Source organism: Vulpes vulpes, chromosome 5 (genome assembly GCF_048418805.1).
Source record: "Vulpes vulpes isolate BD-2025 chromosome 5, VulVul3, whole genome shotgun sequence".
Lineage (NCBI taxonomy): Eukaryota > Metazoa > Chordata > Mammalia > Carnivora > Canidae > Vulpes > Vulpes vulpes.
In genome coordinates this window covers 111,581,089-111,607,971 of record NC_132784.1, presented here as the reverse complement: position 1 = coordinate 111,607,971, position 26,883 = coordinate 111,581,089, and the positions used below count along the sequence as shown (strand labels likewise).

Below are 26,883 nucleotides of genomic sequence, written 5' to 3'. Positions count from 1 at the left end.
AAAAAATATACTTATTAGACACCAACTATGTGTAAAGAGATTTTCTAGATCCTGGGACAGTGTCAGTGAAAAATGCAAAAGTCCTTGCTATCACTAGAACCTTTACTGCAGGGGATAAATTTATAAAAGCCAGTAAAAGAAAATGTAAGATTTTTTTTCATGATCTTGGAATGAGGAAGGGCTTATTAAACAAGAGTCAAAAAGCACTCGATGAGTTTGACTACATCGTAATTGAGCATGAACAAACTTTATGACCATATGGTTCAGAGAAATTCTCTTACATTTCCATAGGGAGACTCATACAAATTTGCTATCTCTTTAGGATGTCTATCTCTTTAGGAAAGGATTAGCAAACCTTGTTGGAGGGCTACTACAGAATGCCATGCATCATTTAAGATACTGAAATATGCTCAACAATATAGATGAGAACCAAACATGGTGCTGAGAAAAGTAATAACATCATTGGAACAATAGAATATTGTGTATGTGAATATAAAAGTTACGTATTCACGACCAATGCCGTACATTCTACAGCATTCTGTCAAGGGCATATATCAAATACTACTGAGCTGCTTCCTATGGGAGAGAGTGTGAACATTGGAATGAGAATTAGAGGCAAAGGGAATAAAAATGAAATAAAACAGAAGAAAGGTCTTGTATAGATTGATGGTGATAATGAGCTAAGAACTAAGGAATGTGATTAGCTTCTTAACTCTCCATATATAAGTCCAAAAGAGAGAGAGAGAGAGAGAGAGAGAGATTCCCACTGGAGTTGTGAAAAGATGGCAGTAGGATCCAAGGATCCCTAAATGGGAAGGTATCTTGCAGGTAGGCAGTCTAATTTCTGAATCTCTCCCATATCCTTGGAAAAAAAGTCACCTTTCACTTCCACTACAGCACAGGGCAGGCTGTTTGCATAAAGATCTGCTCTAGTGGTTTCAGAGTTCTTTCTGATACATGGCTAAAACCGCCCTCCCATAAACACCCAGCCACTGGTGTGAGTTCTGCGGTCTGGCATTGTACCCTCTTTCAGAGAAAAGTGACCCAGATACTTGATATACCTATTGTAGGTTTAGACATCTTCCCTCTTCCAGTCCCATATGCCCAGATCTTTCAGCTGTTCTTCACGTGACCTGTTCACAGTCTTCTAAAAAATTTTAGCGATTTATAGCATGACGTTAACATCAGCTACTGTTTGCTCATTTGAGGAGTGTGCTGGGGACCATGTAAGGTGCTATACCTGGGTGCTCATGTAAAGGAAATCACTTTTATCAAAGTTATGATTGAGAGGTCTTGAACTGGATGCCTACGTGGCTCAGCGGTTGAGCATCTGCCTTTGGCCCAGGGCATGATCCTAGAGTTCCAGGATCAAGTCCCACATTGGGCTCCCTGCATGGAGCCTGCTTCTCCCTCTGCCTGTGTCTGCCTCTCTCTCTCTCTCTCTCTCTCTCTCATAAATAAATAAATAAATCTTTAAGAGAGGTCTTGAACTAATACTCTTGTTCTACTAGATTTTGAAATGTCTAAAGTTCAAATAAATCTCTGCTATCCGGAATGAGAGACTACATTTTAGATGGATTTATTCAGTCGTTTGTTCAAGAAATAAATAAGTTTTCATTGGCACTGGATATATTTTCTGTTCAAAAGATTGCTGTGGGGGATCCCTGGGTGGCGCAGCGGTTTAGCGCCTGTCTTTGGCCCAGGGCACGATCCTGGAGACCGGGATCGAATCCCACATCGGGCTCCCGGTGCATGGAGCCTGCTTCTCCCTCTGCCTGTGTCTCTGCCTCTCTCTCTCTCTGTGTGTGACTATCATAAATAAATAAAATTTAAAAAGATTGCTGTGGAAAAAAAAAAAGATTGCTGTGGACTCTGGAAACTGGAACATACTTCTTTGTACCATGGATGTAGAATCCAAGATCGGGACCGAACCCCAGAAAGCAAGCTTGCCAGAAGGATTTTTGGGTCCCTCAGCTCTCTGAATATGGTGGCTGCATTTCACTCCTAACCTACTTGGTAGTAGCTATGGATTTCTGTGACTCAAGAACTGCGAATGGCTCACACCTTGGGACTCCAACCACAATGTCTGTTCATGTTGTCTGGAAATCTCTAGTTCCTCTCTTTAATAACTTTGGAAGATACGTCCAGTGGGTAAAATGAATCACTATGGCTTGAAGATAGGTAAAAGAATGGGCATAGAATTTGGTACATTGCACACTAATCAGGTCTTAATTAAAATTATGAACTAGCAGAAAAATGCAAAAGATTAAGAACCAATTCAACAAACCCCTGCTTCCGGTCAAAATCCTGAGAATGGGCACATGTTTCCATTGCTCTACACAGCACATTTCCACACTGGGGAATATGAGGGAGACCCAACCATGCTTTGGTGGCACCTAAAGTCTAGTTGGGAACAGGAACCACATGAAATAGAGTATTTCTTAAATCCCCACAGATACCACTGCGGTACAGGGCTACACCCGCACTGCTGAAGTGGTTGGTGCATAAGTGAAATTGGGCAAAACCAGGGGGAAAGTGTATCCATGGGTGTGTTTGGCAAGAATATCAAGATTAGTAAGAAAGAGAAGAGCTGGAATGTGGGGAAGAAGGACAGGTGGCAGCGGGCGAGGGGAGAGGTCAGGGCCCCCCCACCATGACTCAGACCAGGACAGGCAGGTGCGGAGAACATGTTGGCTGTTTGGGAGGCTGGGACTCGGATCCCTTGCCACTCCCGTGTACATCTCCATAACCCCAGATCTCCTCAACTCCATCAGGCACAACCCAGCTCAGCAGAGGGGTGGGAACATGTGTTTATTTTACAGATGAAGGTATGGAGACCCCCAGATGGGGGAAGAGGCTTCTCCAAAGTCACATCGCCACAGGGTTGGAACTCAGTCCCTAAGTCCCGGCCGAATGTGCTCTCTCCCGTGCAAAGCTGTGTCTCCGATCGCCTGGTCTGCAGGAGGGCATCCACTAGGATGCAACGGTATCTTTAAGAAGTTGAGGAGAATAGGTTCAGGCTGTCCTATTCCCAGCAAGAAGAGTGGAGGGGGATGAGGGGAAGGAGTCTCAAAGCGGCTCATGGCGAGTGCACGGGAGGCAGAGATGCGGGAAACAATTTCTCTGGGAACATCTTCAGAGAGTCTGAATTCTCCCCGCGAGCTAAGTATTCCACATGCGCACCTACAGGAGAAGCAGGGTTGCCAGTGAGAGCTGTCACTCCATCTCTTCTCTAATTGCTTTGTTCAGTCTCTTTGTCTTCAGGGTAAGACCTCCACATAGTCACTGTTACTGTTGTTCTCTGTAGGGGGTTGGGGGGAAGCAGAAGACCAGCCATGAGGCTCAACACCCAGGAATCACACAGACCAACCTCACTCATGGAAGAGACAACCTCTCCCCAGGCACAGGATGACCTCGATGCTACGTCATAGTGACATCTTCAAGGGCTGGGGTATCACGGGGCAGCCCTGGGTGGCTCAGCGGTTTAGCGCCTGCCTTCAGCCCAGGGCGTGATCCTGGAGACCGGGATCAAGTCCCACGTAGGGCTCCCTGCATGGAGCCTGCTTCTCCCTCTGCCTGTATCTCTGCCTCTCTCTCTTTCATGAATAAATAAATAAAATCTTAAAAAAAAAGATTCTTGAAGGGCTGGGGTATCACAAGGAGCTCTCCCGGCAAAATAGGGGGGTCTCTTTATAAGTTTAGGCACCCAAGTTTCAGCTCCAGATGCCTGCACTGACCAGCAGAACCCCCGTGTCTCCCTCAGGGTGAAAACATCTTAAGCTTATTCTAAGGAGGTGGAGGGAAGGGGAGGAAGCCAATGAGCTGAGGAAAGGATGTCTCCCCTTTGGTAGCTGAAGGCTTGGAGTTACCTACCAGGGCAGCTGGGGTGCTAAGACTCCAGCCCAGTTCTTAGGAAAGATCTTTAAAGGACTCTCTCCTTGGCATTTGTGATTATTTTATCATCGCTGGACCGATACCGCCACGGCTCCCACCACCCTCAGCAACTCATCTGGGTTTTTCCTAAGGGCTGCGGCCCTTTGGAAAGTGCTCTGCCCCCCTTTGTGCTCTTCTTTTCTGTAACTTTTGGTGCAACGTGGCCATGGGACTACACCCATGGCTGAACCTATAGGAAGTGACTCTGCATGTACATGGGTGCAGAGTCCTTGGCAGGGGGCAGAGGAGGGGTTTTTATTTTAATCATTAAAAACCCATGCTTAGTTCTGCTGGGAAGTGAGAAGCTTGCGCTGGCAGCCCAGAGGGTGACTGAAGTAGACAGAGTAGGATGTGGGGGCGGGGGGGCTGTGGGCTCCCTGGAACTCTGCCCTCTGCCCTCCCCCCAGCTCGTGCCTCCTCCCGGTGCCCCCATCCTGGCCACTGATAACCGCAATCCCTCTGCTTGGGAATGGGACCACACATGCCACCACGAGAAGACAGTAGTAAACCCTAAATGTCTCCGGAAGTCCGTGTGAAATTCAAACCACATCATAACTGACAAGTGTGAGAGGGAGGACTTCCTGAGAGGGGGTTTCAAGGGGGGTGGGTAAGTGATTGTGGCTGCAAGTGATGCCATTTGAGCAGCCTCAGCGTGGATTCTCCGCACTCAAGGTGATCGACCCCCTCTCATTTCCCACCATGGCTTAATACCGTTAGGGTGATATGTGAAATAACTCGTCCCCTAACACTAAATAGATGAATGCTCCGCAAACACCAAGCAAAACGTGACTCTGCATGAGCCTTGGTGAGGGCATTGAGGCAATTTTCTCATTTGAAAACTTGGCCTACTTGTCCATCTCCTCCCAAGCCTGTGGATCGTGTAAGGTCACGGATGAGTTCAAGGTCAGCTCTCCCCTGGATCAGCGCCCTGGGGCCGCTCCTGCTCTCCTGACCCTCCGGGCAGAGGGCCCCACGCGGGGGCCACCCCCAGGGCTCAAAAACAGCCTGCCCAACAAGATCTTGCCCAACAGGGGCAGCCCGGGTGGCTCAGCAGTTTAGCGCCGCTTTCAGCCCAGGGTCTGATACTGGAGACCCGGGATCGAGACCCACGTCGGGCTCCCTGCATGGAGCCTGCTTCCCCCTCTACCTGTGTCTCTGCCTCTCTCTCTCTCTGTGTCTCTCATGAATAAATAAATAAAAATATATATATATAAAAAAAAGATCTTGCCCAACAGGATCAACCCTGCTTTTTGTGGGCAAAGCCTTTAAGAGATAACACAACAGAACAGTGTGTGCGTCTATAAATTCTACAGAGTCGGTCAGGGGAAGAAATGGGACCACGATCCCTTTCTGACCCTTGTGTGAGAGTTTTTACCGTAAATACTATCCAGCTTTATCCGTGATCTTCTCCACCTCGGGCAGGAGCTGGCTTTCTTTATCGGCTGTATGAGGTGCACCACCAGCCCTTGGCTTGGTTTCTCAAACTTGGAGATCAACTCTTTTAGGTTTGGAAAGATCTGTTTGGGAGCACCTTCCACCGTCTGCCAAAATACAAGAAGGAGATGGCTCATCACCATGTATTGTGTGTGAACTGTGACACTTGTCAAAGCAGGGGTTTGATCCCCCCACGAAGTGCTATGTCGGAGCTGGAAGACTGCAGACGAGCAGCTGGCAGTTCACGCTTACGAGCTCACACCCATCAAAATACTCAGAAAGCTTTATTTTTAAGACCGGCCTGTGACCTGAGCTACTGTGGGCAGAGAGGATCTGGGATCGGGGGTCCTCTAGGATCCTAGGTCTGCAGCGCCGAGGGAGCCCCCACCCTTGGCAACCTTGCCTGGGACACTGCTTGGGATACTAGTGCAGCCGGTCACCCTGTGGGAGCTGGTGCCAGACACTGTGCCTGCTTTCTTGATGATCACTGTGTTTCCCATAGGGCTCCATGTCAAACTGCAGAGAGAAGTGGAAACCAGAAGGTTCTCTGACATGTAGTGTGGTTAACCTCCACCAGACACGTAGGTGGACGCTGAAGTCGCCTTCGGGCAGGTTCTATAGACGCTCATCACCAGCCCCCACTAGGGGCTCTGAGTGCGTCGCTGTTCCTCAGCGAGGTGCCCGTGTCCAAGTTAGAGCTGACTTCCGGGCCTCGCTCTGGTTTGTCCAGACAAGAGACGAAACAGCGTACTGGGGAATTATCACCATTTCCCAAAGCATGCACGACAAGGAAAGAAAGTGTTAATAGATGTTTCTTTTTAGAAAACATCTTATGTCGAGATAATTTTAGATTGGAAGAAAAATTGCAAAAATGCTCTTAAAATCTTTATATATATATATCCTTCACCCACACCCCAAATGTCTTTTAAATTGTTTTTTTTTTCAATATTTATTTATTTTATACAGAGAGAGAGAGAGAGCACAAGTCGGGAGGCAGAAGGCAGAGACAGAGGGAGTAGGCTCTTCGTGCAGCAGGGACCACCCCCCCATGTGAGGCTCGATCCTAGGATCCTGGGATCATAACCTGAGCCACCCAGATGCACCTCATACCCCATATGTCAACACTTTATTGTACATATTTGCTTTTCATTTTCTTTTTCTAGATGCACACACATATATGTACATGTATAGTGATGCATATACATAATCTTCTTAAAAATTTTTTTTGAGATTAAGTGCAGACATGATAGCTTTGTAACCCTAAATATGTCAGTATTTTCAAAAAGGCAAGAGCATTACATATCCGCACCACAGTGATTAAAATGAGGAAATTGGGACACCTGGGTGGCTCAGCGGTTGAGCACCTGCCTTCGGCTCAAGGCGTGATCCTGGATTCCCAGGTTTGAGGCCCATGTCAGGCTCCCTGTATGGAGCCTGCTTCTCTGTCTGCCTATGTCTCTGCCTCTCTCTCTCTCTCTCTCTCTCTCTCTCATGAATAAATAAAGTCTTTAAAAAAATAAAATGAGGAAATTAATCTTGATGTGGTATTGCTTACTGATCTACAGACCTTATTCAAATTTTGTCAGCTGCCTCACTAACATCCTTTGTAGGAAAAGAAAAATTCTCTCTATACAACACACCCACATATGTATGTGTGCTATGTATGTGTTTGGGGATCATGATATATTCTGATTTCTTTTAGATATTCACAATGAACATTAGCATATCGAAGATTCTGAGAAATCTGGCGGCGAACAATCTGCTTAACCTTGTCTGCAAGTGTTTCAAAAAGATTATTTCAGGATTCTCTGTTGGTAAAGATTCGGTTAAACTTATTTTGCTCTGCTTCCTAAGCCAGAGGAATTATTTCAAAACAATAAGGATTTTCTGCTTAGTGCTCAGTAAACCAGAAAAATTAAAGGACCCCCCCCCCCCCCAAGACTAAGACTGCCCATGGACTGATGCTTCTCTTTGTATTTTCATACAACCGTGGAACTGCCTTGGCTTCCTGCATGTTCAGACCTGGCCCCCTCCCGTCCCGTCCTGCCCTGGTCACTGGGTAGTCTTCTAATTGGACAGTGGTCTCACCCAGAGTCCAGGCTGGTCCCATTTAAGCACTGGGAGCTGGGGTCATGCACCTCTACAAGTCTGAACAACAGCCGTGAATATTCAGGGATGCTCCCCGTTGCCCTCAGAGAAAGGCAAGGTTTACTTTTGATCTGACTCTACCTCTGCAAGTTGCTTCCCTTTTTAAAATGCCTCTAGGTGGCCACATCTCAGGCTTTAGAGTTGGTCTATGTGTCTTCTGTTGATGCTGTTGCAGGAGTTCTCGTATGTTCTTACCTGTATATTGTAAAACCCACGTCTCTCTTCGAAGATTCGGTACGTGTAGACTAAATTTTTAAACCTGCGGAAAGATGATTGTGTGAATCATAATGCTCTCATATGCAAATCCAGGGACCATCTACCGCTCAGTTTTGAGCGCAATGCCTTTGGCAATCTTGGGTCCCAAAAAGAAACGGATCGTTTTCAGGCATTCTCAACTGTGGGAATTTGAAAGAGACACAGGTTTGGAAACGGGGACCCTTTTTCTGATGGTGGAAGTCTGGGCTTGTGGCAAAGAGGATCAGGAGAGAGAATTTACTGTTCCCATAGTCTTGGTACTTCTCTCTAGTTTTTTTCACTTAGCTCTGAGTTGATGCAACATACAAAACACCATTGAGCCGTTCCTGTATTGGTTACTAAATGATGCGTCCTTGAACTCATAGAGATAGTTAGTGTTAATTAAAAGAGAGAACGCTGGGAATTTTGTCCAAGGAAGTGACATACTGTGCTCTTATTCTTCTTGGAACGGGCGCCACTGGCTAAGTAACCAGAATCTAGATAACAGACCCAATCTAGCAATTTCCTTTTTTTTTTTTTTCAGTCTAGCAATTTCCATAGCATACATACGTTGCCGGATTTCTCCAAATCCAAGATACCATTGATCGTAAGGGCTCAGTTTCACAATAGTTTCCCAGGAGGAAAGTGCATACATTAGATGTCTCTACCAACTGGTCAACCTATTCTGATTCTCCAGAAGTATTAAAGTGTTAAAAAGAGAGAGAGAGAGAGAGAGAGTGAAAGACATTGACAGGAGGCCCAAATTATCTGCCGATCCCACGCCCACCCCCGGAGCTTGCACCTATGCCAAAGAATCATTTGACTGAATTGGGAATTTAGAAAGCAACTTAGAGCTTTAAGGCACAGAAGATTTGATCACTGATTGTCATTGATTGGCTTTGGCAATTGACCTCAAATCCCAATCCTTTCTGTGGGGGTTCCTGAGGCCAGACTAAGCCAGTGGGTGTCCCCAAATTACATCACAAGCAACACAACATTCCCCATGTGTCCTTGTCCACATGTGACAAAGTCCCCCAAATTTCTTTTCACAGAGGCATCTCGTTCAGATCGGATCCGAAGGAGGTCCGTACATTGTGTTTGGCCGATCACATAGTTCTTTGAAACCCAACTATCTTATTTTAACTTCTCAAATGAGTTCATTTTTAATTACGCTGTTGTAATATCAGCTAATAAAATCTCCACCAAAAAAAAAGAAAATCTCCACCAGAGGAAAATGAAAGAGTAAAACAAATGGAGCGTCTATGTCAACTAGTCCAAAGGCCATGGATTTCCAAGTTCTAAAGACAGACGTTGCTCAAATATGATCTTTTTCTTTGCAAGGCATTTAAAATGAAATAATAAGCCATGTGGCAACAGTGCTTTACAGAGAAATTGATTTATTGAACTTGTGATGCCTTTATGCACTTATTTTGGAACGTTTAGGGGGAACAAAACTCTATAAGAGATTACAGAGCAGTGAGATGAGTATCTATAGTGTCACTGGGTAAACATAGAAACTTATTTTTTAATACCCCTTGTTCCAATTATTATTATATAAATGCTACTTGCAAAATGTGTAAAAGAAACAGGGTTTTTCAGCAAGCATTTGAACTAAACATACATCAAAAGACAATGCTGACCCTAGGCCTTCACCCCAACAGCAATGGTGACAGGGGAGCCCTCTCTAATGGATCCTCACAGTCTTGCCTCCACTCTGCCTTGAACCTCCTGGGCTAATCTCATTATTCCCTTTATCCCTGTGTCATCATTACCAGAACCCCAGCCTTGTAGGTCATTAACCCGTTCTCTAAACATCCCTACCACCTTCTTGCTCTAAGAGAAACCTGGCTCTGCCCCCAGGACACCGCTCCCCGCCCCCCACCCCCACTACCATCTACCTGGCTGCCTCTTCCTCCCAAAGCCCTCTCCCTGCAGGACCTGGGGGGGAGGTCAGCATCCTTGTCCTTGTTGTCAGGGCTCTTCTGTGTTGTTTCTCTCCTTCCTCCAAACCCAGGGCTTTTCGTGCCATCAGGTGCTGTCACCTACTACCCTTCACTGTTGTTGTGCCCCTGCTTATTGCCCCTCACTTCTCTAGGGTCTAGCTCTTAGCTCACGATCACTAACTTCAGTGCTATTCCTGCCCAAAGCTTCAGCCGGTGCTCTTCATGCGTACACGACTCTCCCACCCCACAGTTTCTCTGTTCCTCAAAGTCTTCTCCTGCAGCAGCCTCGTCTCCTCCACCTGCATCAGCCACTCACTCTGTGTTCATAACCAGGACATTGGGACCCGGGGCAAAATGAAAACGCAAGGCCCCTTGCCAACACATGGTTAGAAATTTCGAGATGGTGACGGCAGAGTACGAAACCAAGTGCAGGGCCCTGTGAACATCGGGCTCTGTGCAACTGCCTGGGTTACAAGCCATGAGGCCAGTCCTGCTTATACTTTGAACTTGTGATTGCCCATGACTGCAACCCCTTCATGGTGTGAACTTCACACATCCCACTCTCTGGCCCCCACGTCCAGATCGTTTCCTCTGTTCGCTGACCCCTTCCAGCCCTTGACCCAAGAGCCTGCAGTCCTTTGGCCCTACCACTTGGCACTCTTGGCACTCACCTGCCTTGGTTCCCTTGGTGGGCTGACTGGTCTCCCCTTCAATTAACGACCACAGACCTCCCGTGGGCTCTGGAGCCTCCAGGCAATAATCTCCTTCCCTGTTCCCTCAACAAGTGACTGTACACTGTCCTCTTTCTCCTTAAACACTGAACGCCTCACTTCACTGATGACTTCACAGAGATTCAAGTGATTGGAAGAGAATTTGCAGACTCTGAGCCACCACAGCCATTCGGCCGAGCGCTCACATACTCAGCCTTTGTAACCATGCATGAACTTTGCATGCTGCTCCTGGAACTAATTCCTCTCTCTTCCACTGGATGCCACCCATTTTTATCTACTCAAGGACATAGTTCTAGCAATTTTTTCCCCTCTCTCTCTGATCTCATTATTATTCTTTACATGACAGCCAGGGCTGATGCTTATTTTTTCTTTGTTTTTAATTGAGTAGATGAAAAATATTTACAAAAGTTTAAAGAATAATGGTGTGGGACACCTGGGTGGCCCAGCGGTTGACTGTCTGCCTTTGGTTCAGGGCATGATCCCGGGGTCCTGGGATCGAGTCCCGTATCAGACTCCCTGCAGGGAGCCTGCTTCTCCCTCTGCCTGTGTCTCTGCCTCTCTCTGTGTCCCTCATGAATAAATAAATAAAATCTTAAAAAAAATAATGACACCAATGTATCATAAAAAAGGGCTAATGAAATTGTCCGATAAAACATATGAAAAGATGTTTTACTTCACTATCAGGGAAATACAATTTTTAAAAGATTAAAAAAAAAGATTTTATTTCATATTTGAGAGAAAAGAAGAGTGAAAGAGCACACAAGCAGGGGGAGGGGCAGAGAGAGAGGCAGGCTCCTTAATGAGCAGGGAGCCAGATGTAGGACACGATCCCAGTAGCCCAGGATCACGACCTGAGCCAAAGGCAGACGCTCAACCACTGAACCACCCAGGTGCCCCAGAGAAATACAAATTACACCACAAGTAGATATCATTTCATACCAGGTTGGCAAACACGTGAGAGTTTACTCATGGAAAATATTGACCGTGATGTAAAGCTATGTAGAAAGTTCTATCTACAACTAATGGGGATATAATTAGCTATTAATGTCTTGGGGAACAATTTGACAGTTTAGTAAAGCTGAAATGCATGCAATCTGTAAGCCCAAATGTGTACTTTTTGAGATTGGCAATATTGGCACAAAACTGACAGTGCCAGTATTTTATTATTTATTAAAAAAGCAAAGATCACAGGAACTGAATATTTAAAACATTTACAATCTAAAAAAATCATAAATATATTACAAAATGGGAAGAAAATGTTAAATTAATTAAAATACATAAATACATATTTTCTAATATAAACTATCAGTAGATTGGGACGCCTGGGTGGCTCAGTGGTTGAGCATCTCCCAGGATGTGATCCCAGGGTCCTGGGATTGAGCCCTGCATCGGGCTCCCTGCAAGGAGCTGCTTCTCCCTCTGCCTATGTCTCTGCCTCTCTCTGTGTCTCTCATGAAGGAACAAATAATAAATCTTAAAAAAATAACTATCATTAGATTACATTCGTTGGGGCACCTGGTGGCACAGGTGGTTAAGCGTCTGACTCCGTTTCAGCTGAGGTAGTGATCTCAGGGTCCTGGGATGGGAGCCCTACATCAGGCTCCACGCTCAGCACAGAGTCTGCTTAAGATTCTATCCTCTCTCTCTCCCTCTGCCCCTCCCCCTACTCTCTTTCCCTCAAACAAGTAGATAATAAATTAATAAAATTAATTAAAATTAATCAAAGAAAGCAAACACTCCAAACCTTATTAAATTTTAGTTAATAATGAAAAATTTAAAGTAAAATTGAAAAAAAATAAAGTAAAATTTGTCTTTTTAGTACAATTTTGATGTGCAAAAAGGGAAGAAGAGAGGGAGGGATGAAGGGAGGAGGAGGAGGGAAGAAGGCAGGGAGAGAAGGTGAATCAGTGGTGGTGTCATTACTGGGTTCTGAGGACTTTTTATGCAAATGTTTCCATCCATTGGAAAAGCATGATCTGTTGACACAGATGGGAAATGCTAAAGACGTAAAGTTTAAGCTAACTCTGAATACTTTCCTTTGATTTGTTCATCTTCAAACAATCTCATCCCTTGTTCTGCAACTTCAAAAAAAAAATCTGTTTTGAACCTTTTGGATCTTGAAAGGAGTTGCTATCTCTTTACTGAAAGCAGAGTTTGCCACTTAAGCTCTTAGTAATGTCAGTGGTTACCTTTCTACGATTCCACACGCTCACCGGCTGCTCTAAACAGTCTTTATCCAAACACGAACACAAAACAAACAGTTCAAAAAGGCTCAATCTGGGGCACCTGGATGGCTCAGTCAGTTCGGAGTCTGCCTTTGGCTCAGGTCATGATCCTGGGGTTCTGGGATCAAGGCCTGAGTGGGGCTCCCTGCGCAGTGGGGAGTCTGCTTCTCCCTCTCTCTGACTGGTCAATCTCTCTCTCTTTCTCTCAAATAAATAAATAAAATGTCTAAGAAATAAATTAACATGACTCAATTTTAACTCCAGTGTAGTTGACATCCAGTGTTATATCAGTTCCAGGTGTACAACATAGTGATTCAACAATTCTAGACATTTCTCAGTGCTCATCACGATTGGGGTACTCTTAATCTCTGTCACCTGTTGCCCCCATCCCCCCACCCACCTTCCCTCTCTGGTGACCAGCAGTGTGTGTTCTCTAGAATTAAGAGTTTGTTTCTCGGTTTGTCTCTTTTTTTTTCCTTTGTTCATTTGTTTTGTTTCCTAAATTCCACATAGAAGTGAAATGAAATCATATGTTCACAAGACTGATTGCAAATGTTTATATCAATTTCAATTGTAATCGTTCTGGCTGAGTAAACAGATTATAATGTATCCCTAGAATGGAGTACTACTCAGCAATGAATGGGGTGAACTCTGGCCCAGGTAACCATACAGATGAATCTCAAAATAATCATTCTGGATGAAAGAAGTCAGACAAAAAGGGCTACTACTTTATTATTTGATTTACATTAAATTCTGGAAAATATGTATGAATCTGTAGTGCCAGAAAGCAGACAATGGTGTCTTGGGGTCTGGGTGGGGGGTATGGGAAGGAGAGATCAAAAAGGGATGTGAGAAGTTTTGGAGGCGATGGAAATGTTCATTATTTTGACTGTGGTGATGGTTTCATGAGTGTCTGTAAATGTCAAAATTCATCAAATCGTACACTTTTTATTTTATATCAATGATACCTCAATAAAGCTATAAAAAGCATAACATAAAATTGTATACGAACAGAATTTATTTTTAATAAATTTTAATTTGGAAACCAAAATTAAGTTCATTTTGCATTCATGCTTATGACTATATTCATGGTTAGTCTTGGCATTAGATAGAAGAAAAAGATTTCCTATATTTGCTGTTAGGTCCTTAGTAAATACATGGTGGCTTGATCTCTGGCTTGATCTCTGGCATGAGGGTGACCCTCCCACAGTGGAGGACCGCTCTGGACATGACAACAAGGAGCCAGATCCAGATGGGCACTCAATCATTTCAAAGGTTTATAATACCGGAGGTATTGAAATGCCTACTTTCTTGGCTGTCCGTGGAAATCTTCAACACCATTTAAGATGTGAGAAATACAGAGGGCTACTAAAGACCATTTTCAAATCTTTGGCATTATCTTTCAATTGAAAGGAAAATTTTCAGTTGGAGAAGGTCAGAATAGGGGCACCTGGGGAGCTGAGTCGGTTAGGTGTCTGACTTCTGCTCAGGTCATGATCCCAAGGTCCTGGGATCGAGCTGCGTGTTCAGCCCCATGTGGAGTGAGTCTCCCCTACACCTCTTTGGGCTCCTCCCTCCGTAGGGAGTCTGCTGGTCCCTCTGCCCCCTCTCCCACCCCCCTCACTACTCACACGCTCTCACTCTCTCAAATAAATAAAATCCTTAAAAAGAGAGAGAGAGTCAGAATACAGGTTTTCTGAGCTTCTGCTTGTCTTTGAATTGTTTCACTCTTTCCATTGGGGTTTGGCCTTATGAATGACATCACGTGAGGCTCTGTGCAAGGATCTTTGCATCCTTGCTCAGTTCATGACAAATTCACGATTAGCAATTGGTCTCACACTGTGACCAGCGTTACGGGCAAACTTCTTCACGTTCGAGCTTATAGTTTATAAACTTTCGAGTTTATAACCAAACTCAAAAAGGTCATTGGAAGGAAATGGAATTCACTGCCCTATGAAGATATTCTGCGTTTCTTTATGCCATGACACAAGTGTGAAACACACGTCAATAAAGAGTATTTTAAGACTTTTGGCTTCCGGCCTTCTCACTTGTCTTGATTGGGGTGTGCCTTGGTACAACGTTTTGTGGTGCTCATTTGCCAATGTCTGTTAAAATATCAACCATTCTAGGCTTTTGTCTGAGGGAAGAGTTGGACAAACTTTCAAAGATGTAAAGCACAAAAATGTTAATGGTCTCCAATTACACTGGCTCCATTGGGCCAAAGTGGAAACAACGTAAATGTATGATTATGTACCAGTTATGATATATCCAATCAGTAAAAGAGTAAGCAATAAAAGATGATGTGTATTGGTGCTTTTTTTGATGTGGAAAGATACCAACAACCCGTTAGCAGAAACAGCATGCAGATCATCACGTCTAACGACTCATTTGTGCACACGTATACATCTCCCTAGACATGCACGGGGGTAGAGAGCAGTCTGGAGGCATGCGTGCTGAAATACTGGACATAGTCATTTCCACGTGGTGACACTGAGAACATTTTGCTTTCTCTTTTATATCTTTCTCTGCAATTGATTTTTCTAAAATAAACTAAAATGTTTGAAATGCCTTTTTCTTTGTGAGCTCTAGTGTCTTCAAAGATCTCAGACTTGGAGAGCTAAAAATGACCCTCCCTACCCACCCCAGGTGTCTCTCTCTCTCTCTCTCTCTCTCTCCTCAGAGACAGGTGATAAGTCAGGGCACAGACCCTTCACCGTCCTCTGGCTACAAAGTGCCTCCTCTCCTCCCAGGCCTACAGCTGCAGCCCTTGCACCTCCTGATATGGACTCTGTTGTGACTCTACTGATTCTATAGACAGACCCAGCCCCTTCTCACTCACAAAGTCACACTTGCAGAGACAGTGGTTTGGCACGTTGGCGTTTCCTATCAGGCTCAACGATCAAGTCACATTTCCTGTCCACATTTACCTCAGAGCTTTCTGCCCAGTACTATATGCTTCTTGGCCAACTCTCTGTGTGACTTGCTTTATTTCTAAACTTCCGCATAATATTTTTGTTTAGGTCTGTGAAAGCATGGAAGCTGGTATGTTGCCACTGTCACACCACAAAGAAGAAAGGGCGGCTCAGTTTCGGGAAGCAGAATGGCAAGACCCCACAGATCGGAATCTACTGCCAGGCCCTCCAGACCCCTGCTTGGGCACCTTATGACAGACACAGTTCCGAGGTGACAACCTTGAACATATTTCAGTGGCACTGGAGACATTGGCAAGAGGGGATATATAATGACATGTTGACAAGTTGGACAAGTTGTTTAATGAGAAGCTCTCATTTCTTTCCCCACAAACCAGGGATAATGTCACCCACTAAGGTGACAAGGGTAAATGAGATAAGGAGTGTAACATTCCTCCCACAATGCTTGGCTCATGGGAAGCACGTTCATGGTGGCTCTGAATGCACTGATGTGGGAAAAGAGGCTGATCCTTGGGTTGCACATCATTTGGCTTTGCTCACATAAGGTTGTGTATCGAAGCACGGATTGCTTTGTGCGACCTCCTCCGAGGAACCTTTTCTGTACCCAACCTAAAGTCGCCTCTATCCCTCCCTATGCTCTGATTCTGTTTGGTTTTCATCATATTGCTTCCTCTTGCTAGAATGTGCTCTCAGGAGGACAAGACTGATGCCTGCAGCATTCACCACTATTTCACCACCGCCTAGAACCGTATCTGGAACAGGAGAGGCGCTCGGTATTTGCATGTTGAATGAATAGGTACAGGTTCTATTACTCATCCTCCCACTACCAGGTCCACCTGGGCTCTCCACGTCTCAATCAATGGGTCACCCCATTGTTCTCAGTTCCCAACCGCTCTGATGGAGAGCAGTCGTCAGTACACATGGTGCCTGTTTACTCCTCCCCCCATTTATTTCTTTATTTTCCCCACTAGGCTTTGAGCTGTGTTGAAGGCACCAATCGAGTGCCTAGCATAGTGCCTGGCAGGTAAGAGACTTTCAATACTTGTTGAACAACTAGAATTGAGTGGTCCGCACTGATCTCTGTGATAACAAAATTTCACAAGGGTCATGATAAGGTCCATTTAGATGGGGGCCATCTGACCTGAGCCATAAACCTGAGGGCACCTGCAATGTGTCTGCCTTTCAGGGACCTGGGCAGGGAAGAGGGTGAGGCCTGATTACGTGTAGGGACCCCCAAGTGTGTATTCATCCTTCTTCACTTGATTTATTATTTTTGACCTATTTTTTTTATTTTTAGAGATTTCACTTATTTATTTATTTAAGAGAGAAAGTGGGAGAGAGTGTGAGTGGAACTGAGGTTATAGGGAGAGGGAGAGGGAGAATCAGGCTCCTCACTGAGCTGGGAGCCCGATGCAGTTCTCCATCCCAGGACGCTGGGATCATGACCTGAGCCAAAGGCAGACACAACTGACTGAGCCACCGAGGCACCCCTGATTTATTATTTTTTACATTTCTTAGTCACTTTTGCTTTAGAAGAACACATGAGTTGGGTTGCTGCTCCATAAAATAGTTGAAAATAAATGTTGATTTTTTAAAGAGAATCCCAGTAGAGACTACCTACCCTGAGGTCTGGATCAAAGTCTTTCTATCTCTACGACATCCCTTGCACCTTCTTTTCCCATTCCCACTGTTTGTCCCCCCCCACCCCGATCGCTAGTTCTTCACCATCTCCCAGCTGGAGACACAACAGTCTTAACCACCATCACCTGTCAGCTTTGGTGCATCCTCCACACCAGATTGGAGTTCCTAAAACTCCAGTTTTAGAGAGTTTGGGGAGTTCTAGTCTTATCACTTCCCTGCCCAGAAACCATCTATATCCTCCTGCCATCTATGGACTCATTCTTCTCAGACCCCATAATATTATCCCGAACCTACTTTTCCCAAAGCTGGTCTCCAAGCTACCTTTCAGGATCCCTGTATGATTGATCTGTGCTTTAAAACATCCTACCTCTAGACCTCCATTCCTACCCCCTTCCCTCCCTAACATGACTTCCATCCCATTTCCATGTGATCAAATCTTACCACTCTTCTCAGCTCAAATCCCACCCCCTCTAAGAAGACTCTCCTGCTCATATTTTCTGCCCTTCCGTGTGCATAAAACTGTCTCTTCTTAAACTTTACCTTGTTTAAATCTATTTACATGTTTTGGATCTCTTGAAAAAAATTGCAGGTTCCCTATGGGAATCTCCCTAGGTCCTACCACAGTGTTTGAATAGATAATAGGGATTCACTACCTTTTTAGACATTTTTTTCTAGTTACAAAAGTAATATGTGCATATATAAAACATTTGAACAGTGCAAAGCTATCAAATGAATAAATTCACAACCTTTCCCCCAAGTCATTCTTTCTTAATTTCCTAACTGTAACCCACTATTACAAGTTTCCCCTATACCTTCTAGAGATTTTGTATGAATATACAAAGATCCAGGCATACTTTTTTTTTTTTTTTACACAAATGGCATCATGCTTTGCATCTTGCCTTTTTCTTACAATAGATGTCGGGAGGTTTTTTCATGCCACATACACATTTACCCAATCTTGTTATCAATTTGCACATACTCTTGCTGTCACATGTAAAATAAGGTAGGCAATTGTGAGGTCATGTAAGATAGATGTTTTTACAAAAAATTTTTTCTAGATAATCTCTACACTCAATGCAGGGCTTGAACTCACAACCCCAAAATCAAGAGTCACATGCTCTACCAACTGAGCCAGCCAAGATAGGTTTTTATTAGTGAATTTAGGGTCAAGGGTTACATCCATGCATTTTATGCTTGGGCCACGTCACCATTGGAAGAGACTGTGTTGTTAGCCTGTGTGAGGGTTTCTGCTTCCTGACACCCTAACTTCATTTGGGCATTTCCATAGTTTTCATTCTTGCCTATTGAATAGGTAAAAATGGTATCTCATTATTTTTCCAGTTTGTATTTCTTCAGTTATGAGATCTAACATTTTTCCTTATCTTTACTTTTCACATTTCTGTTTCAAAGAATCTCCTTCTCTTTCCCTTTCCCTAGTTTTGTATTAATTTTTAAAAGCATTTATCTGTTCATAGGGTTCACTTGTCCTGTTAGTTTGTTGATAGTCTTTTTAAAAAAATTTTTTTGTTGATAGTCTTTTAAGTGTTATTATCAGCAGTTTTTTTGTTTTTTTGTTTTTTTTTAATAGTGGTCAGATTCATCAGACTTTTCTTTTTTGGCTTCTGGGCTTTCTATTCTGCTTAGAAAGGCCCTTCTCAACCCCAAGCATATATTTTAATAGTTCATTGTTTCTTCTTAGTGGTTTCATGTTTAAAAAAATAATGCATGCATTAGAACCACTTTGAATTAACTTTACTTAAGAAGAAAGGAATTCAGGTATATTTTTTTCCAAAGCCACCAGTCAAGCGCCCCAACACCATTCATGGTTGTTCATCATTGTCGATGTGAAATACTCTTTTTTTTTTTTTTTTTTTTTAAGATTTTACTTATTCATTTGACCCAGAGAGAGAGGGGGCACAAATAGGGGGAGCAGCAGGCAGAAGGAGAGGAAGAAGCAATGGAGCCCGCTGCAGGGCTCAATCCTAGGACCTTGGGATCATGACCTGAGCTGAAGGCAGACGCTTAACCAACTGAGCCACCCAGGTGCCCCTGAAATACTCTTTTGATCATATGCTAAATTACAATGTATTTGGCCTTATTTCTACCATATTCTGTTTTCTATTCCATTGATCTGTCAGCACCAAACTCTTTTTTTTTTTTTTTGAAGTTTCTATTTACTTAAGTATCTCTACACCCAACATGGAGCTCAAACTGATGACCTCAAGATCAAGAATCACACGCTCCTCCAGCTGAGTCAGCCAGGAGCCTCAGTACCAAATACTCAATTCCTGTAGAAATCAGTCATTTTACAATGTTTTTAAATATTTGCTAGAGCTAGTTCCTCCCTTTTCTTAAGGTTTTATTTTTAAGTAGTCTCCACACCCACAACCCTCGAGATCAAGAGTCAGATGTTTCCCTGACTAAGCCAGCCAGGTGCCTCTAGTCCCCTTTTTTAAATAAATATTTTTTTGGCTATTCTAGCAAGTTTCCTGCATTCCACGTCCCACCTGAATGCGTTTTATGATTCTTGAAGAAAACTAAAAGTTCTGTTGATTTTTTTTACTGGAAACATATCAGATTTATAGATTAATTATGGTAAGCTGATATGCTTCTAAATTGAGTCTCTAATTTGATGTACATCTTCTAGTGAATTCCTCAGTAGGTTCTGAAGTTTTCTCAGACAAACCTTACACATTTCACATCACATTTAACCCTGGGTATATTATTATTATTATTATTGCTAATGTAAATTACCTGCTTTATATCTTCTTCCTGGTTACTTTTCTCTTTTTTTTTCTAGTTGTTTTTTTTCTTTTTTCTTTTGTTTTGTTTTGTTTTTTTGTTTTTTTCTTAATGAAAAAGCTATGATTTTGATTTCAATTTTATAAGCAGATGTTGTTATTGAATTTTCTTAAATTTACTTTTTAGGGTTTTTTCAATTAAATCTTAGATTTCACAGGCATAAAATCATGTCAACTGCAAATTATAATAATTTTGCATCTTTTTTTTCAACTTTACCTTGATTTCCTTTGGCTAATAACACTTGCCCAAATCTTCCAGAAAATGCTCCATAGTAGTGCTGGTAATGAGTGTTATCAGCTCATTCATTATTTTAGCAGCAAATATTAAGAAATTAAGATAATTAGATATTAATTAGATAATATTTAATTAATCTAATTAAACATCTCTTTTCTTAATATCTAATTAAAATATCATATTATATATATAAAATATATATATTATATTTTATTTATATATTTAAATTTATATCTATCTAACTTTGAATCTTTAAGAATATGTAAGTACATGCATGCATGTGTATGTGTGTGTATTTAATTAAGGGATGAATGTTGAATTTTTTCTAATACCTTTTAAGCACATTTGAGTGAGTTATGCATTTTGTCAACTTTGACCTACTAATATGTAATTAAACTACTAATTTACCCAATGTGGAACCATCCTTGACTTCTTGGAATGGACCAAACTTGAACTTATGTGTTACTGGCTCCTGTATTGTTAGCAGTTTATTGAAAATGGATCTTAATTGAAATTGGTCTATAGTTTTCTTTTGTGCCCGTGTCCTTTAGGAAAAAAAATATTTTACCTTCCTATATAGAAACTAGGAGAAAAAAAAAAAACAGTAAACAGAAGACAAACAACTCAAGCTAAAAATGGGTGAAGAAGGTGATTGTGCAATTCTCAAAAGAGGAATTACCAGTGGCTAAAAAATACGTGTAAACTCTCTTCATCCCTGAGAGTGAGAATTCAAACTGCTAACCCTCTTAAGGCTACCTTTCTTTTACCTGCATCCTTAGTATCATATAAAGAAAAAAAAGAGATCTCTGCCTATTTCGTTAGTATCAAATCCCTTTTGTCCTCACACTCAGAAGCACTAATGCATACTCATAGACACATTTGGGTTTTTATTCCTCTAGCTGCTAGAAGAAAAATTTCAGTGATCTCTCTAAACAGAACATTTAAAGATAGTAGGTTCCCATGAATACCTGTCCAGGATTGTTTCCTAAACGGGACTAACAAGCTCCTTCAGCAGGCGAGCTACTGGAATTTCACGCTGAACTCTTTGGAAATGCCAGGGGAATTTTTTAATACGAGCACGTTGGTTGAGAAATCAAGGTCTCTGATTCTTCACCTAGAAAATGCTCATGCTGGCCTTGATAGGCTATAGGAAGGATGAAAGGATATGATGCATGTTGAGGCTCTGTACGAACCTTACAAAATTTGAAATTGTATTTTAAGCATCCCAAGTGGAGCCCGCAGAAAAATGTGAACACTTAAGTCTCTCAGATTAAAATTTCATAAAGGACATCTAGCCTTTTCCAGAGCAAATAAGCCAACCTCTATGGGAAAGGGCACCTTCCCTGTATCCGCCTCACCTCCAGGCCTTCACAGCCCTTCCCTTCGCGGCCACCCACACCGCTGCTGCTGCAGAGGGTCTGCTGGGGTGGCATTTGCACCAGGGAGAGAAGGGCAGGTGGAGGACCTGGGACAGACACTCCTTGCAGGCTCTTCAAGCACTGCCCACCTTGTTCACATTCTGCTCATTTGGGCCACAAGGGCAGAGTGAAATGCAATTTCTTTGGTATTTGGCTGTATCAGCACCGCATTCAGGGTAAGGTTCTGAGATGTGAAAGATGAGACTACTCACGAGACGCAGAGGCACAGAACTCCTGGCAAAGACTCACTGTCCCTTAGCAGGAAGTTGCCATCTATCCCATCCTTGAGCAGCAGGTTCTCACAGTCTTTCTTGGACAGAGGGCCATGGTAATAGGGCAGATCCGTGGGGAGCCTTCGGATATCCCTGTAATCCATGCCCAAGCTCCCAGTCAGCTCCAGGGATGGAACTGGAGGAAGGGGCCTCACAGAGTCTGGAAGCGATTCTTCCGCCAGCTGGTAGGAGTGAGACGAGGCGGCTCTGCAGGACTCAAAACAGTTTCGCAAGATTCAGGAAATGAGAGGGGTGGAGTGATGAAGTGACCACACACTTCAGCCTTAAGTGACCGTAGTGTGACTCAGAAGTATGTGAAAGCAGGTTGAGCACGCAGTCTACTCAGTGATGTTTCATGTCTGGGGCTGCAGTGCTGAAGCTGAGCTCCCTAGAAGTGGGTTGCAACCCTGTATAACACCCTAGATCACCCATTTTCACCCTCTCTGGCTGCCGATGTTCCTTTCAGGGAGCACGCCGCTACCTTTTGCTGTGACGGATGCCTATTTCCTTGCTGAAGCTGCCTATGATTTGCTAGGCTAGGATCATAACAGGTGCTCAAAAAGTGTTCAGATGCTGAATGAGCCCAGGTACGTCCAGATGTAATGGAACAGTTGAGTAGGACATGCATGGGTCAAATGCATGAAAAATGGAAGATGTCAGTGGGAATGGAAAGCAATTGAACACGGTGGGGGAGGACAGCCCATCCCTGGTTGAGCCTCCTACCCATTGATGAAGAAAGGCTGCTGTGGACATTTTCCAGCATTATGCTTTCTGGGGAAGGAGCTGGTACAGGTGGGAAGGACATCTGAGTATGCACAATTAGTTCAGGGATGCATCTCTAGGTGGAAGAAAAGAATAGAGTAACTTTGGTTGACTATCCTCGAGTCTTTGAAACTCCCATTTTGGAGGACCACAGTGATGTGAAGACCAGGAAGAAAGACCAAGAGAAGTTTATCCAGCCAGAGACACTGAGCCCTCCTAGACAGGCTGGTATTGATGAGAAAATCCCTTTTTTCTTTCTTCTTTCCTTCCTTCCTTCCTTCCTTCTTTTCTTTCTGAGCCTTTTCTACCTTGATCAGATGATATATTTGGGAAAGGGGCCTTCTGTCATCTGAAGGTCAGAGTTAGCCCTAAGAGTAATTTTCTTAAGATTTATTTATTTGAGAAAGAGAGAGAGAGAGAAAGAGCATGCGCAGAAGGTGCAGAGGGAGAGGGAGAGAGAATCCCAAGCAGATACCACACTGAGGGAGGAGCCAACGCAGGGCTCCATCTCATGACCCTGAGATCATAACCTGAGCTGAACCAAGAGTCAGATGCTTAACCAACAGATGCAACTTAGGTGCCCCACCTCTTACAAAAGAGTAATTTCTAAGGCTTTTTCCCTTTCAGCTTTATTGAGATATAATTGACATATAACATTGTGTGAGTTTAGGGTGTACAATGCATTGCTTTGATACATTTATACGTTGCAAAATGATTACCACCACACCATTACCAAAACCTCCACCTTGTCTCGTAATTACCATTTCCTTTTTGTGGTGAGAACACTTAATATCCACTCTCTTAACAACTTTCAATTATACAATATAGTATTATTAACTGTAATAACCATGCTGTACATTAGATTCCCTAGAACTTATTCATCTTATAACTGGAAGTTTATACCCTTTGAACAACATCTCCTTGTTTCCTCTAAGGCCTTTCTGAGCAACCAAACTGTCTACTTATTATTAATTAATTAATTAATTTCAGACAGAATAAGCCATGTAAGCATATCTATAATCCAAAATTTTATTTTTTTAATTTAATCTATTTATTCACGAGAGACACAGAGAGAGAGAGGCAGAGACATAGGCAGAGGGAGGAGCAGGCTCCCTGTGGGGAGCCTAGTGTGGGACTCGATCCCAGGACCCTGGGATCACACCCTGAGGCAAAGGCAGACGCCACTGAGCCACCCAAGTGCCCTGTAATACAATATTTTAAATTGGATCACGTTTACTTAACTCCCACAATCCCTACTGACTGTACAATGTCAATTGGTGTAAACTATATGTGAATTTCTTTCCGTATGCAGCTGCATTATTCAAAAATCTACAGGACTTGCTACATATCTCAAGTATGTATCTATAAAAATAAGAACTATGGGCTCATGATTCAGCCTTACTTCTCTTAATGCCTTCCTAACCAGATGATTATTTCATCTTGCTGCTTTGCTTAATCTGCCCACCTACTCATGAGAAACTTACATTGAGCTTCCTTGTAGTGGATTTTTGTTCTTCCTTGGAAATCCCACTGCTCCACTGTTGGTGTCATGGAATGACATTCATCAAGCGACTTGTTATCAGAGAGCTATGCTTTCAAATCCTAATTTATCTTGTGTGGCTGAGGGCCATGTGCTATTGAATTTCCTTGGAATTATGACAAGTGAGGAAAGAATTTTTGCTGGTGAAAGAGGAAGCTTGGTGTGAGGATATTTTTTGACCAAAGGGAGCAAATAAGTTGGTGCATGCTCAAAATCTTTATCATCACTAGGACCTTCTTGCCTTTTTTTTTCTTTTTCAAAACCCAGTTCCCTCATCCTCACTCATCATAAGAGAAATGCCAATTAAATCCATACTGAGATAACATCTCCCACCTATTATATCGGTGAAGATCAGAACTTTGAAAACATACTGGTTTGGTCATGCTGGAGTGAAGTATAATAATATTTTTTACATTGTTGGTTGGAATTCAAAGTGGTTATAACTCCAATGGAGTCTGGCAATACCTAGGAAAGTTACATAGGCGCTTGATAGAATCATCTCACTTTCATTTTGTAGTACCTAATGAAATAAATAATTCAGGCAAAAGTAGTCAGTGGGTGAAAGTTTTAGGCAAATGTTTGGTAATGACCTTTACCAGGGAGACATCAAGCTGTCACCCCCTGAACCCACTGATCAGTCAGCATAACTAAGAGTGGGACAACTAGACATTGAATACCACTAACAACTAGACACTGAATACCTAACAACTAGACATTGAATACCACTAACTTGAAGCCACAGGAAACACATAGCCCCACTGTGAACTCTACATGTTGAAGCTGAAATAATCAAGCCCTTATAAGTAAATTCTATTTATGAAACTACAATGAGGAAGCAGGAAGACAAAATCCAGTATGTGGGACATTTGGTAGGAACAACTAACATGATTTCCTCATAGGTCAATGTTATACAAACTTAGTGAGAGAGTGGGAGAAGGAAGACTGCTCTAGGCTAAAAGAGATTTATGGGGCATAAAACCAATGCAACATGAGGGTCTTTTTAGGTCCTGGTTTGAAAAAAAAAAAAAACAAATATGGGGCCCCTGGGTAGCTCCGCTAAGTGTCGGCTAAGTGTCTGCCTTTGGCTCAGGTTATGATCCCAGAGTCTTGGGATCAAGCCCCACATTGGGTTCCCTGGCAGTGGGGAGCCTGTTTCTCCCTCTCCCTCTGCCCCTCCCCTCTGTTCATGCTCGCTCTCTCTTGCTAGCTCACTCTGCACCCTCTCTCTAGAATAAATAAGATCTTTTCTTAAAAAAAAAACAAAACACACAAGAAAGTTTCCTGCCATTGGGGAAATTTAACTGTTGGTGGAATAGTAAATGACATCAAGGAAATATTGCTGATTTTTTAAGGTGTAGTAATAGCATTGTACTTATGTGAGTAAATATGCATATCTGAGTGATGGTGAGATTCATTATATTAATGGCTCTGTTTTTGCATATGTTGAAATTTTTTATGATAAAAAGTGTTCCATTCTCATGTTATTCTGATCCATGTCACCTTTGAGAATAGCTGCACAGTACACAGCAACATCTTTAATTTCTTACATGAATTCATTCCCCTTGCTTTCATCCACAGCAATCAAAGCCTAGTGTCATGTTTGTAGAACATTGCTTTATCCTCTAGTCATAGTTGATTGGACCAACAGTAGGCTGCTGACCCAAGAGGTTCTAGTCAGAGACCCAAGCCAAGGAATTTGGAAGAAATGAGGAAAAGAAGGGAGAAAGAGGCACAGGGGATGGAGAGTGGGAATAAGAAGGCAAATGAGTTCTCTAGGAATGACTACATAATGGGCACTTTTTTTTTTTGCTGTGGACCCAGCAGACAGGAGAGAGAAATGGCCCACAAAGTGAAGAACGAAGTAGACTCATAGAGAGAAGCAGAGTCAAGAGACAATCCTACTAAAGTAACTTATTGAGTGAGAGAAAATATTTGCAAATCATGTATCTAATAAGGGGCTAATATCTGAATATATGAAGAATTCATACAACTCAATAGCAAAACCCCAACCAATCCAATTTCAAAATGAGAAAGGCTTCCTGCCTTGTTAATTTTCCCCATTCTCACTGGTGTGAGGTGGTATCTCATTGTGGTTTTGATTTGTATTTCCCTGATGGCAAGTGATGCGGAGCATTTTCTCATGTGCTTGTTGGCCATGTCTATGTCTTCCTCTGTGAGATTTCTGTTCATGTCTTTTGCCCATTTCATGATTGGATTGTTTGTTTCTTTGCTTTTGTTTCTTTTGCCTTCCTGGATGTGGATGTATCTTGCAAAAAGTTACTGTGGCCGAGTTCAAAAAGGGTGTTGCCTGTGTTCTCCTCTAGGATTTTGGAGAGGATGCAGAGAAAAGGGAACCCTCTTGCACTGTTGGTGGGAATGTGAACTGGTGCAGCCACTCTGGAAAACTGTGTGGAGGTTCCTCAAAGAGTTAAAAATAGATCTGCCCTACGACCCATCAATTGCACTGCTGAGGATTTACCCCAAAGATACAGATGCAGTGAAACACCGGGACACCTGCACCCCGATGTTTATAGCAGCAATGTCCACAACAGTAAAACTGTGGAAGGAGCCTCGGTGTCCATTGAAAGATGAATGGATAAAGAAGATGTGGTTTATGTATACAATGGAATATTCCC

General features: G+C 43.0%; 1 protein-coding gene across 1 annotated transcript; it reads right to left on the bottom strand.

The window, feature by feature from the left end:
- Nucleotides 1–1,563: 1,563 nt before the first annotated feature.
- SH2D1B (SH2 domain containing 1B) lies at nt 1,564–22,148 on the bottom strand. Its single transcript, XM_025991251.2, has 4 exons — nt 21,886–22,148; nt 7,711–7,774; nt 5,309–5,474; nt 1,564–3,301 (listed from the first exon to the last, which is right to left on the bottom strand). Exons 1-4 carry the CDS (start codon nt 22,047–22,049, stop codon nt 3,261–3,263), a joined length of 435 nt encoding a protein of 144 aa, XP_025847036.1. The 5' UTR covers nt 22,050–22,148; the 3' UTR covers nt 1,564–3,260.
- Nucleotides 22,149–26,883: the final 4,735 nt, after the last annotated feature.

Excerpts from the sequence above, each read along its gene's own strand:
- SH2D1B (XM_025991251.2), bottom strand. The coding sequence starts at position 22,049 with ATGGATTACAGGGATATCCGAAGGCTCCCCACGGATCTGCCCTATTAC. Across the intron at positions 5,475-7,710 it reads GTGGGTTTTACAATATACAG|ACGGTGGAAGGTGCTCCCAA; the intron begins GTAAGAACATAC and ends GTATTTTGGCAG. Across the intron at positions 3,302-5,308 it reads AAAGCTGGATAGTATTTACG|AGAACAACAGTAACAGTGAC; the intron begins GTAAAAACTCTC and ends AACCCCCTACAG.